The sequence below is a fragment of the Peromyscus californicus genome, unplaced genomic scaffold (genome assembly GCF_007827085.1).
Source record: "Peromyscus californicus insignis strain IS unplaced genomic scaffold, ASM782708v3 Scaffold_15__1_contigs__length_86483966, whole genome shotgun sequence".
Classification (NCBI taxonomy): domain Eukaryota; kingdom Metazoa; phylum Chordata; class Mammalia; order Rodentia; family Cricetidae; genus Peromyscus; species Peromyscus californicus.
Genome location: NW_026294447.1, coordinates 61,401,097 through 61,413,445, shown reverse-complemented (window position 1 = coordinate 61,413,445; position 12,349 = coordinate 61,401,097). Strand labels below are relative to the sequence as shown.

At 44.8% G+C, this 12,349-nt stretch overlaps 1 protein-coding gene across 1 annotated transcript in view; it reads right to left on the bottom strand.

Annotated features, from left to right (window-relative positions):
- Tdrd9 (tudor domain containing 9) overlaps window positions 1–12,349 on the bottom strand; it is an 89,796-nt gene that overhangs the window by 25,779 nt on the left and 51,668 nt on the right. The window contains exons 20-28 of the mRNA XM_052738131.1: window positions 11,670–11,723; window positions 10,174–10,290; window positions 8,598–8,705; window positions 6,673–6,773; window positions 5,230–5,403; window positions 3,292–3,403; window positions 2,640–2,852; window positions 1,928–2,017; window positions 687–947 (exon numbers count right to left, since the gene is read on the bottom strand). Coding sequence (XP_052594091.1) covers window positions 687–947; window positions 1,928–2,017; window positions 2,640–2,852; window positions 3,292–3,403; window positions 5,230–5,403; window positions 6,673–6,773; window positions 8,598–8,705; window positions 10,174–10,290; window positions 11,670–11,723 — 1,230 coding nt within the window. The remainder of the gene's footprint in view (window positions 1–686; window positions 948–1,927; window positions 2,018–2,639; window positions 2,853–3,291; window positions 3,404–5,229; window positions 5,404–6,672; window positions 6,774–8,597; window positions 8,706–10,173; window positions 10,291–11,669; window positions 11,724–12,349) is intronic.

Sequence of the window (12,349 nt, the reverse complement as noted above, 5' to 3'; positions counted from 1 at the left end):
CACTAAATGGATTCAGCAGGCTGTATTGATATGTCCACACGTTAATACACATGTGCAGTAACAACAAAGAAACAGAGGGGGGAGTGAGGGGAAGGGAGGAATTACAAGAAGGAGGGAAATGATGTAATTTTAATTTTTGAAAATTTGCAAATAAAAAAGCTTAAAAAAGTTAAAAGAAAATTTGAAATGCTTAATATACATGAGATGTTTATTGGTTACTTGCATTATGGAAATAACTTTTAGAATTAATTTAAAAGATAAAACTCAAATGTAGAATGTTTTCAAATTAATTTTCACTTCTGAAAGAAAATAATTGATTAGGAAGCTGCCCAAAATAGCATGCATCTACCATAATGCAGTCCCCAAGAAATGAAGAAGACAGTTTAGATCAGTGGTTCTCACCCTGTGGGTCTCGATCCCTTTGGGGTTGCATATCAGATATTTATAGTATGATCCATAACAGTAGCAAAATTGTAGTTATGAAGTAACAATGAAAGTAATTTTATGGTTGGGGTCACAGAATTAGGAAGGCTGAGAACCACTGGTTTAGATGGTGCCAAAGCCCAAAGAGTGAACAACTCCATCCATCACCACACTAGCAGAGAGGAGGAAAAGTGTCTGTCCCCCTCCCCCACCTGCCCAGCCTCCCCAGCACACACCGGTGCTTTCACAGAGAAGGTTCATACTTTTGACTCATAGGACTCCTCTGCGAGCTCAGCGTGGCCCTCGCTGATGAGAACGTCTCTGATGTTGACGGCATCCTGGGCACCCGAGTACCGGTACACGTCCACATGCAGGACGCTGTGTACAACTGAGAACACCTTCACCAGGAGTGGACAGCCGCTGACCAGGGAGGCGAAGCGTCCGTTGGCCCCACCGCTCCAGTGTTCTCCACAGATAAGAGACTTTGCTGATGGTCGCATTTTGCAGATTTTGAATTCCAAAGCCTATGGGACAGAGAGAAAAGCACAAACAGTTTCATAAATGGACAAAACACTAATACTAAATTCTACTGAAATGTGACTTTGTTAATCAGCATTCCAAGAAAAGTAAATCCTGAAAACTATGAGTAGTGAGGGTTTCCAGCTAAATAAACATGGCTTCACTTTTTTATGTTTTAATTAATCAATTTATTTATTTTGGAGAGAGTCTCACTATGGCTGACTTGGAACTCACTCTGTAGACCAGGCTGTCCTGAACTCAAAGAGATCCACCTGCCTATGCCACTCCAGTGTTGGGACTAAAGGCACGTGTCAGCACACCAGGCCGGCTGTCCCTTTATCCACGGCATTGGTTTAACATAAACTTGAGTGTGTTCTTGCTGGGGAAAGGGCATGCAAGACTACTGCATCCAATGCCAACAGAGCCTTGCAAACAGTACCGGAAAAAGACACTGGTAGTGGTTTGAGTAAGAATGGCCCCCATAGGCTCGTACATTTGAGTGCTTAGCCCCCCGGGAGCGGGACTTGTTGAAAGGATTAGAACGATTTCTAACCGTGTGTGGCCTTGTTGGAGGAAGTGTGGTTTCAAAAGCCCACACCAGGTCTCTCTCTCTCAGCTGCTACTCCAGCACCACGGCCTGCTTGCCACCAGGCTCTCTTCCATGATGATAATGGACTAAGCCTCCGAAACTGTGAGCAAGGTCCCCAATTAAATGCTTTCTTTTGGCCTTGGCCATGGTCTCACAGCAACAGAACAGTAACTAAGATGACACTACTGAATTAAAAGTTTCCCTTGCTCAAAGTCAGAGCCTCCATACATTCTGACTTCCTCCAGGACTAATAATGGCAGCGATACTATGACAATGTAATTTTTAACAGTAAGCACCACACTTGGCTGGTGTAACCCAGTCCTTCTCTGTTATGGACTTCTAGTCAGTTTCCTTCTGGTACCCAACACTCATTCCACAGAATCTTCTCTGCCTTACCTGAAATGGAAGCTCCAGAAACTGACAGGGGATCTCCCTCAGCAGATCTAGGTCTACATGAGACCTATTCCCATAGTCTACAAAGAACACCTACAAGATAGAGAAAACAAATACTGACTCTAAAGAGGATCTCAACAGGCTCTCCTCCAACAGTGGGAATCAGCGGCCTTCTCTGAGTCTGCAATGACACAGACAGAGGAGATGCTTTACAATCCCTTCTAACAGTAATCACTCTGCATTTCTTCATTTGGTTTATTTATTTATTTGTGGTTTTTTGAGAGAGGGTATCTCTATGTATGTAGCCTTGGCTGTTATAAAATACACTATGTAGATCAGGCTGGCCTTGAATTCACAGAGGCCTGCTTACGCCTCCCAAGTGCTGGGATTAAAGGTGTGTGGCACCACATCCAGCTGTTAATCACTTCATGCTTCATTCCTACCTTTAACAACACAAGATTTTCTACTTTGTACATGTATGTGCACCACACACATGCAATGTCCTTGAAGGTCAAAAGAGGGTCCCCAGGATCCCCAGGTCTGGAGTTACAGATGGTTGTTAGCCTCCATGTGGGTACTGGAAATCGAACCTAGGTCCCCTGGAAGAGCAGTCAGTGCTCTTAACCACTGAGCCATTGCTCTAGCCCAAGATTTTCTATAAATTTCTAGGCTTATTTCCTTTCTTTCTTACTGATCTGTTAACAGAAAAACATACCTCAGCAGAATTTCCAGAAACATAAAGGATTTGAGCTCTAAAGTAGCTCTCCTTGTTGTAGTCAGTAAAAGGGGCCAGGCAAACCAAGTCAGGATGTGGGTGGACAGGCAGAGGGACCAGTTCTAGCCGGTTTATCTCAGCAGTCAGTTTTTTCAGAAGCTCTGCGTTCCTTTCATCAATCCTGTACCCCCAGAAGTGCCCGACTTCTACCACCTGGAAGGGAAGAGCAGGCACAGAAATGAAGACTACAAACGGGTCCACAGAGCCCATTCAACAGGCTTCTTTCTGCACCCATGTGTGTTCTCTTCCACCGATTTTAAGATAGGGTCTCTTTTAGAATTCTTTATGAAGACCAAGTGAGCCTCACATTTACCGCAACCTACCTCTGCCTCCTAAGTACTGGGATTAAAGGTGTGTGCCACCACAGCTGGCTACTTTAGCAATTTAAATACCTTGACATTCTAAAAATTAACTTTGATTCAAGAATAAATTCTTGATTTCCATTTTGTCCACATTCTAATTTCACAAGCACAGTCATTCACACTCAGCCACATTCACCAGATGAGTTAGTCAGCGCACAGGTGCACACATATGAACCTGTTTCATGACCAGTTTCTACGGGAGGTGGGAAGGGACTCAGTGGCACTCTCACCTCAGTGACATCAACTGTCAGGAGGAGATCTGCAACTGTCCGGGGTCTGGCCAAGGTGTTGAATGAGACTTGCATGGGATCTACAGTCTGCTTCTGGAAGTCCACATTCACCCTGAGTAACATAAGTTTAAAAAAAGAAAATAAAAATTAAGTCTGTAATAAACACTTACACATATGTGAATTTCCACTTGACCTACTCTAACACTTCCAGAGCTACAGTTTGGTTCTTCGGCCCCCTAAGAACCTATGCCTATGGTGTACTGGCCTATGGTAATAGAGTATTTGAGAGGTAGGGTCCAGGCCCCAGTTAATGAGACCAGTTAAGCATGGACTAAAACCTCCGAAACAATAAGCCAAAACTTTTCTTCTTGCAAGCTGATCATCTCAGGTATTTGTCACAGAATGGAAAACTGATATAACCAGAAATATTAAGTTTGATCTCACTTCAAAAGGGAATTTTTGGTGGCTTCCTGGACTGTCCTGGAAGCAGTGCATACCCTAATATTACCCACTCCCCTCCAAGGATACATTCTCAAAGAGAAAATATCAAGAATATAAACTCTAAATCTAGGGCCTGTAATCATTTCTACTTTTTCATTTCAGGAAAACTAACTAGAAAATGAAGAAGCCAGGATATAACTCAGTTAGTAGAGTGCTTGCCTGGGTGTGACCCCAGTACAGCATAAACCTGAGTGTGCATGCTGCGATCCCAGAGTGCACAAGATGGAAGAAGGGGCTGGAGGGAGGGCTTAGTGGTAAAGAGCAGTACTGCTCCTCCAGAGGATTGCAGCTCACCTGCCAGCACCCACATCAGGCAGCTCACCACTGCCTAGAACTCCAGCTCCAGGAGGACCCAAGGCCTCTAGTCTTCACAGGCACCCACACATAGACACAAATATTCATAATTAAAAATAATAGGTGGGTCAGGCAGTGGTGGTGCATGCCTTTAATCCAAGCACTTAGGAGGCAGAGGCAGTCAGATCCCTGAGTTCAAGGCCAGCCTGGTCTACAGAGTAAGTTCCAGGACAGCCAGGGATACACTGAGAAATCTTGCCTTGAAAACAAAACAGATCAAAGGCATAAATATGTTTTATTTATTTATTTATTTAAGTTGGAAGCAGGAAGAGCAGAAGTAGTTCAAGGTCATCCTAACTACAGATGTTTGAGGCCAGCCTAGGCTACATGAGACCTTGACTTTAAAAAGAGCCCATACTCAGCTATATTTTATATTATGCTAATATAAAATACATGATTATTTAACAAGCTCTAGAAATATCATTCACCTCTTAAAGTAGTAAGATAGTAAATGCTACAGGATAAGAAAAACCAATTTAATAAATATAAAACTTTCCTCTTGCTACTTTTATCCTAAAATAAAGGGAAAGGATGGTAGGAGAGAACTGATCCAGCTGTTCCTTATTTTGATAAGGAGGCTGGCAATCACCTAGCCTCAGGCACAAATGTCAGCAGTCTGATTTTGACAAGGATAGACAGGTACCTTTGAAGACTAAACCTATGCTTCTCCCCAATGATCAGAAACAAAACCCCTGAAGCCCCCGGCCACCCCAGCCAGATGGATGAACTTCCACTTCACTGGGTGATCTTGTCTCCAACAGTTAGAAAGACAGCCTGCCGCCCTCTGTCCTCCACACACACACTAACAAGGGCATAACCACACACTGGGTGGACCTAGAGTAGCTATGAAGGCACCATCTCTCCTTCACCAACTGCTCATGCGAATTCAAGCTCCTTCCTTCTAGAATTACAAAGATTACACAGACAAAGAGATAAATTAGACTTTGAAAAAGCAATAAAGCCGGGAATGGGATCTCTGTGAGTTTGAGGCCAGCCTGGACTACATAAAGAGTTCCAGGCCAGCCAAGGCTACATTGTGGGAACACACTTGGGAACGGGTACCGTGGAATCTTCTGGAAATACCTTGTGTTCCTGAGCTTTGACACCGACCCGCCTTGCACTTTCCCTTCGACCTCCTCTGCAGAGTGGACGCTGAGCTCAAGGGGCACTTTTAACTGGGACATCTTGACGGCCAAGTTCACAGCAGGCAGGGTTTTAAATCTCTCTGTCGGATTCCGTGAAAACTCCACAAAGGCTCTGCTCCAGAAATATGAATTAAAACATAAACTCATCAGACGTCTAGTAAATAAGAATCACATACTAATTTCTCCCAAGGTTAGGCAGAAATTCTCACTGAATACTCCTCAAAATGCTAATAACTCTTCATTTTAATTAGTCAATAAAAATATTAGTTGGTTAAAAGACATGAGCTGAGGGAAATAAGTCATGGTGACAAGTCACTGAGGCCAGGCTTTATCCTTGTACCACACGATGCAGAAAGAACATACATGCAAGTTCTAGCCATGGATCTTAGTTTCCACAGCTCCAGCACAAGGCTAGTTTCCTTTTCCAAGACTGAGACATGGACGCAGAATACCATACAAGTGTACGGCCCAGTAAGTTTGGCAGGCCCATTTTAAATAAGTACTAGGTTAGTTAGTAAGTAATGTCGACACAACATCCCACCCCTTCCCACTCACTCCCCAGGGGCCACCTGTGCCTGCACATCACAGCTTCTGCAAAGAGCAGGCTGCTCCATGGAGGGGAAGCACAGTCATCATTCTTTAATTACTGTTTTATGTCTCTGGTCCTGGCAGAACCAAACAAAACAGTTGCTTTCCCCTGAAATGCTGGTGTAATATTTCTATTGTGACTAAAAAGCCAAAAATATGAGGAATGCACAAGACTCTGGGGTCAGTCATCAGCTCTCAGAAAAGAAAAAACAAACAACTTTTTTTTCTAGTCAATTTAAAAACTGTAATCTTATGCACATAAGCATTTCCTTTTGGAAAGAAAAGTTCTTGGTGATTCTTTTAACCATTTGTCACTGACCCGCTAATAAAATAGGGACTAACTAACTGAGTTTCTGCCCTCTGAGTCTTCCAAAGTCATTCGTGACAAGTAAGTATGAGCTGAAGAAGCACACAGACAAGCTCTGCCCTTCCAGGCTTCCCCATGGCCACAAAGAACTAGAGGAGTGGTTTGCCATGAAAATCTGGGGTGGGCACTAAAGAGAAGACCCTGCAGAGAAGCAGGACTCGAACGCTCTATGCCAGTCACAGAGTGTTAAAGGAGCCTCCCTGCTGCAGCACAGGCCACCAGCACGGTTGGTTCCTTCAGGACATACAGCTGGAAAGAATGGCAACACCCACTGACAACATGATAAACTAAAGTTTCATTTGAGAGCTAGGCCAGCAACCTCCTAGGAAGACCTACTCTACACACATCCAGCCCTAAGAGACCTCACACACATGTACAATGGAGTGATTCTGTAATTGCAGCCGACGACCAAAGTCCACTACTTACTTAGCACCATCAAATACAATGGATTTGACTTGACCACACTGTCTAAAGAGAGACTGCAGTTGTTTGTAGTAAAGAAATCCATAGGGAGGAATGTGTTTTAGCTGTAAGACAGAACACAGTACACGTCAGAGCCATTAGTAAGGACTACGGAACAGTCCTAACACCCAGGGGCAGAAGCACTACTGGTTGCTCTCATTTGCAAGCTCAGCCTGTATAAATAAATGCACAACAGACTTGGCCTGTCAGTGCACCTGACAACTGCATGACTTTAAATCATAACTAAGTTTAACCAAAGAAATACACAAAATAAAGGCTAGTTTTCCTCTTGTTGAAACAGTTCAAAAGTTAAATGCAGTAAAAGTTTTTTGTTTTGTTTTCATGTTGTTACTTTAAAATAATCACACTAACTACAGCTTCCTGAAACATCACTCCTGATAGAGGGTGACAGGAAAGTAATGAAGGAAGATGGACTGCTCATCACCAGGGGTTGTTCCCTCCTCGTGGCAGCAGAGCCAGGCTCCTCCTACCCAGTGGTCTCAACTCCATCTGCTTCAAAGCACTGCCAGCACTCTTTGCCCTCTACAAGCATCATGATCACCATGTTCTAAGCTCTGGTTCCAATGAGGTGTACACTGACGGTCCCTGATGAGCCAAAGTCTCTACCAGCTGCAGGCAGAACAGGAAGTAAGAGCCTGGACCCAAGTCCAAATCAAGTCCCAAGGAATTGCTACATTACAATGTTGGGATGATGGTAAAGCCTTAATTTTAAAGGGTTAATGTGAAGCTCAGAGAAGAATAAATTTTAAAAGCACTTGGCTTCTCATAGAAGTGCTAAAGCAAAACTAGCTATGATTTAGTTTGTATGACACCTGGTCGATCAGTCATGTGTCAGAGGACTAGACTGGCTGGCACTGGCAGTGCCTCTGAAGTAGGGCCTGTGGGGCCTTCCCCTGCACACAGCTGAAGGACAGACAGGCCCAGTAGAATGACTTCAGAAGAAGTCAATCAAAGAGCCTTCTCCACAGGGAGAAGCTACAAAAAGCATGGTGTCCAAGCCCACAGTCCTCGGAACTACAGAGGCGAATGGCGGCCTTTTAAGTGGAAACCCCTCCCCAGGCATAAACAGCCTTTGCATCCTTCTCACGTGGTGTGCTCTTCCAAGACCTGCACTTGGAATGTTCCAGAATCTGTGGCTCTGTTCTCGTCAATCTTCAGGATCTCCACAGTTGAGAAAGCAGTGTAACCGTACCCAGAACTAAGGCGAGCAATGACTGAACACTTACTATAAACTGGGAGCTAACTTTACCAAGTGCTTATCATTGCCCTAAGTCAACCAAGAAGTCGAATGAAAGCCCAATTCTAAAGTATGTAGTTCCAGTGGCCACATGTACTGCTGTGTCAACAAATGACCCTTAATAAACCCAGCGGTCAGTGCCCATGGCTCATCAGCAGATCCCCCCAGCTCTGCCTCCCAGCAGTTCATGCTCACATGCTATCCCTGGGTTATATCCTCTAGTACAGACCTCAAGGGGCCTCAGAACTGAACTTAAAATTCTCTAAGTAGTTCTGTTGGGCATCAGGGCAGGGGTCACTGCTATTAAAGTCACAACAGTAAGCTGCCAACCAGTAACATTTTACTTTGTGTACAGCTGTTGTTAATTAATGAAGTGCTCTTAAGGGCCTCAAATCATTGAAACAGCACATGATCAAATCAGCATTCACCCTGAATAAATAATTTATCAAGGCCTCTCTGTAAAATGGAGTCTTTAAAATGAAGAAGAACTGGTAAGGATTAGAGGTCTCTGAGAGGCTGGCTAAGGCCAGCACTCACATAGCATTTACTAGGCACCGGCTGCACCACGGGCAGACCATATGAAAATCTTTATTCACACTATTCTCTTGGGACAGCTTCCCATGTCACCTACCACAACTGTCGTCTTTGGGTCTTTGCCGGCCAATTCCTTCACTGCCATCTCCTCATCTGGCTGTCCAAAAGTAAAGTAATTTGGATAAAAAGCACCTGCCAGTACAACCTGGAAAAGAAGCATGTGTTCAAGTCTCCCTCCCACCATGTTCTCATGTACCCTGAGCATTGACACAGCCTGGACACACAGTACACAAAGATGTATCTCTCATACATCCTGTTATTCCTCCATGACAGACAAACCACCTGGATCTTTTCTTCAGAATGGCTGGATTGCTTTTGACAATAAAGCAAATGAGAACTCAACAACAGTACACTAAGGCCTTTCTCCACCCTCACTCAACAGCAGTTCCAACAAGCCAGGCATTCTCCCAGGTGTATAGAATAACTTCAACTGGAACTCTCCAGCTGGGCAGCAAGATGGCATCTAATGTCCACATCTAAAAGGCACTACAGAATCCTTTCTTCAGTAAGAATCTGCCTATGTGAAACAGCCACAGAGGGTTCTCCCTGGCAGTATGGCAATTTCACATCCACAAAAGAACTAGTATTCCCATTGCACCTGATTACAGGTATCTACCTCAAACCTTTTTTGGATGCCTGTGGTGGTTTGAATGAGAATGGCCTCCATAGGCCATGAATCTGAATGCTTGGTCTCCAGTTGGTGGAACTGTTTGGGAAGAATTAGGAGATGTGGCCTCTTGGAGGAGGTGTGTCAATGTGGGTGGGCTTTGAGGTTTCACAAGGCTCACACCATTCGCTCTGTCTCATATAACTTTGGATCAGATGTAAGCTCCCAGCTACTGCTCAGGCATGATGCCTGCAGGCCTCCCAGCTTCCATGCTCCAAACCATGATGGTCATGGACTCACCCTCTGAACTGTAAGCCCTCAAAAAACTCTTTCTGTAAGTTGCCTTGGTCTTGGTGTCTCTTCACAGCAATAGGACAGTAACTAAGGCAATGCAAATGCCAACCCTACTCTGAAGGCCTCTGACAGAGCATTGTTCTTGGGCAAGACACGCATCTCTACAAAGTTCATGGAAGGTTCTGCCCCACAGCTAGTTATCTGCTTCATGATCCAGAGTTAAAGGTATCTTCTCAGCATAAGAGAGCTGCTCCACACACAGCAGCAGCAGGGCATATGTATTCTCTGGGCCTCAGAGCAAAAGGCCCTATCCCTGACGCAGCGTGACAGGTGTACAAGCTCAGTGGGGAAAAGCAGCAGGCCGAGGTCCTAACATGACCAGGAAGGGTGTAAACAAGGAAGCTGAGAATAGCTCCTGGTTCCCAACACGTAGGATCACGATGGCATCAAAATCTCAGAGGCACAGCTGGCACCGACATCAGGGGAGAGCACGCACATTCTCAACCACAGCCTGAGTAAGAGCAACAACAGTGGGGTGGCCACACCTTTCATCCCAGCACTCGGAAGGCAGAGGCAGGAAGACCTCTATTAGGTCAAGGCCAGCCTGGTCTACATGGCGAGTTCCTGGCCATCCAAGGTTACATAGTAAGACCCTATCTCAGCAAGAAAGCGAGGAGGGGAGGGGCAGCCACTAAAAGGAAGCCCAGTACACCTGCAGGATGAAGCGCTGCTTGAATGGATACTCTTGGTCCAAGACAGGATGGCGAGGATCCACAAACATGTTGAACTGTGAGATTCTATTCTTCAGTTCTTCATATAGCTCAGCCACCTGAAGTACACATTGAAATGTGATGTCTCAAAGCATAGACAATACTCACGAGTAGTAAAAACAAATGCACACAACAGGGAAGGTTACACATCACAACTACAGAGTCAAAGCCACAAGGGCACCAACAGCGCAGCCAGACAACACGACTGTGCCCCAGAGCCTCAGCTTATGCATGTGATTCAATCTACAATCACAAGAACAACCTGTAGCAGGCCTTCTTGGACCACCAGACCCCAAATCATGATATGGAGATTTGTTAATTATGAATGCTCAGCCTTAGCTTGGGCTTGTTTCTAGCTAGCTTTTTTTTTTTAACTTAAATTAACCCATTTCTATTAATCTATGTGCTGCCCCAAGGCTCGTTTACCTCATCTATGTACTGTCCATCCTGCTTTGCTGCTTTCTCCGTGTCTGGCTGTCTGGCCCTCTATGTAGTCCTGGCTGACCAAGAACTCACTCTGTAGACCAGGCTGCCCTTGAACTCACAAAGATCTGCCTGCCTCTGCCTCCCGAGAGCTGGAATTAAAGGTGTGCCACTACACCGGGCTTTGGAGTCTGTTTTGTGTTGGTCAACTACCCCTGTGCACGAGGCCTGTCCCGGAGTATGACTGCTAGCAAGTCCATTCCTTCACTGACATTAGAGCCTACTTCTTCAGGATTCCAGTGTATAGTGAAGACCAGCTGAGACATCCTTATAGATTCAATAACTATTGGACTGTTGGACCTTCTATTTGTAGGCAGCCATTGTTGGATTAGTAGGTAGGTATGTAGATACATACATACATACATTCATATATACATACATAGAGATAAATAGGTAGGTAGGTATAGATAGCTACAGATAGGTATGTAGAAGATATATATAGATATATATTAATTCTATAAGTTCTGTTCCTCCAGAGAATGGACTACTACAAGCTGCGTATGTGCATGCACTCCCACAAATACCCACAAGCCTCAGGCCAGTTTCACTATAAATCTACTACAAATTTTCTGGAGAAAACACTGGCAACCAGAACTCAGCAATGTTAAGATATCATCAAGGAGGTTTACTCCATGAACAGGTTGGAATCAACAGCACAACACCCATAATGTGTTTACTTATGTTAATCAGTTAATAATGAAAAGACCACATGCTTATCTTGATAAATACTAAAAAGATGGCTGCCAAGATTACACGTGTTCCTCATAAAGTAACATTTAGGGAGGATTTCTGGAGCCAAGCAGTGGTCACTGCAGGTGTTTGCACTCCACACGGCCTCCTGCTAACGGTGGGAACGGGCAGGGATTTGCTCCCACACCCTGGCACTGCTGGTGCTTCCTGACCAGATTTTATGTCAGTTTATTTGATTAACCAAGTCAAAGGAGTCATAGCTTACCTCTCTGATTCTCTTAATCTGAATGTAATTTAGCCGTCCCCAGTCAAGTTCATCCTTTAGACATAAAAGCACAGTATCCAACGTGAGGCCGTAAGTCAGAGGTTGATTTGCCACTATATATCCCGTCTAGAGCCTCAACAAGGACCAAGCCTCTGCCATGTTCAACAGTGCACTTGTGTGATCACATATAGGATGTCTTCTGAAAGAACTCCCAACATCACACTGAAGCCCAAAAACACAAGATCCAAACCACAAACACTATACAGGGGTGACTCTTCATATGAGTTCACCTGTCCCCAAAATCAAAGGCAGAATGACTCAGCTGGAAAAAGACTCGTCACATTGTACGAACAGGGAAGATTAAAGACCTACTGAGGCACAGCAAAGCTACACACAGGCATGCCTACCAGTGGTTTTGGAGCCTAATTACTTTAGAAGAAAAAGCCTTATCTGAAAAGAGAGGAAATACAGGCTCCTGTTGAACCAGGGTCATGAATTCTGAGCCACCCTGTTGAGCAGGCCGCGTAGTGTGAGCAGGGCTATGGAGCAGAGTCCCACTCTGGTAGCCGGACAGCTTCGTCTTCCTTTCTACAAGCCACTGAAGAGCAGCAGCCTGAAACAGGACCTGGTCACTAATGTCCCGGCCTGCCCCTCCCAGAGGACAGCATGGAGCAGCTACC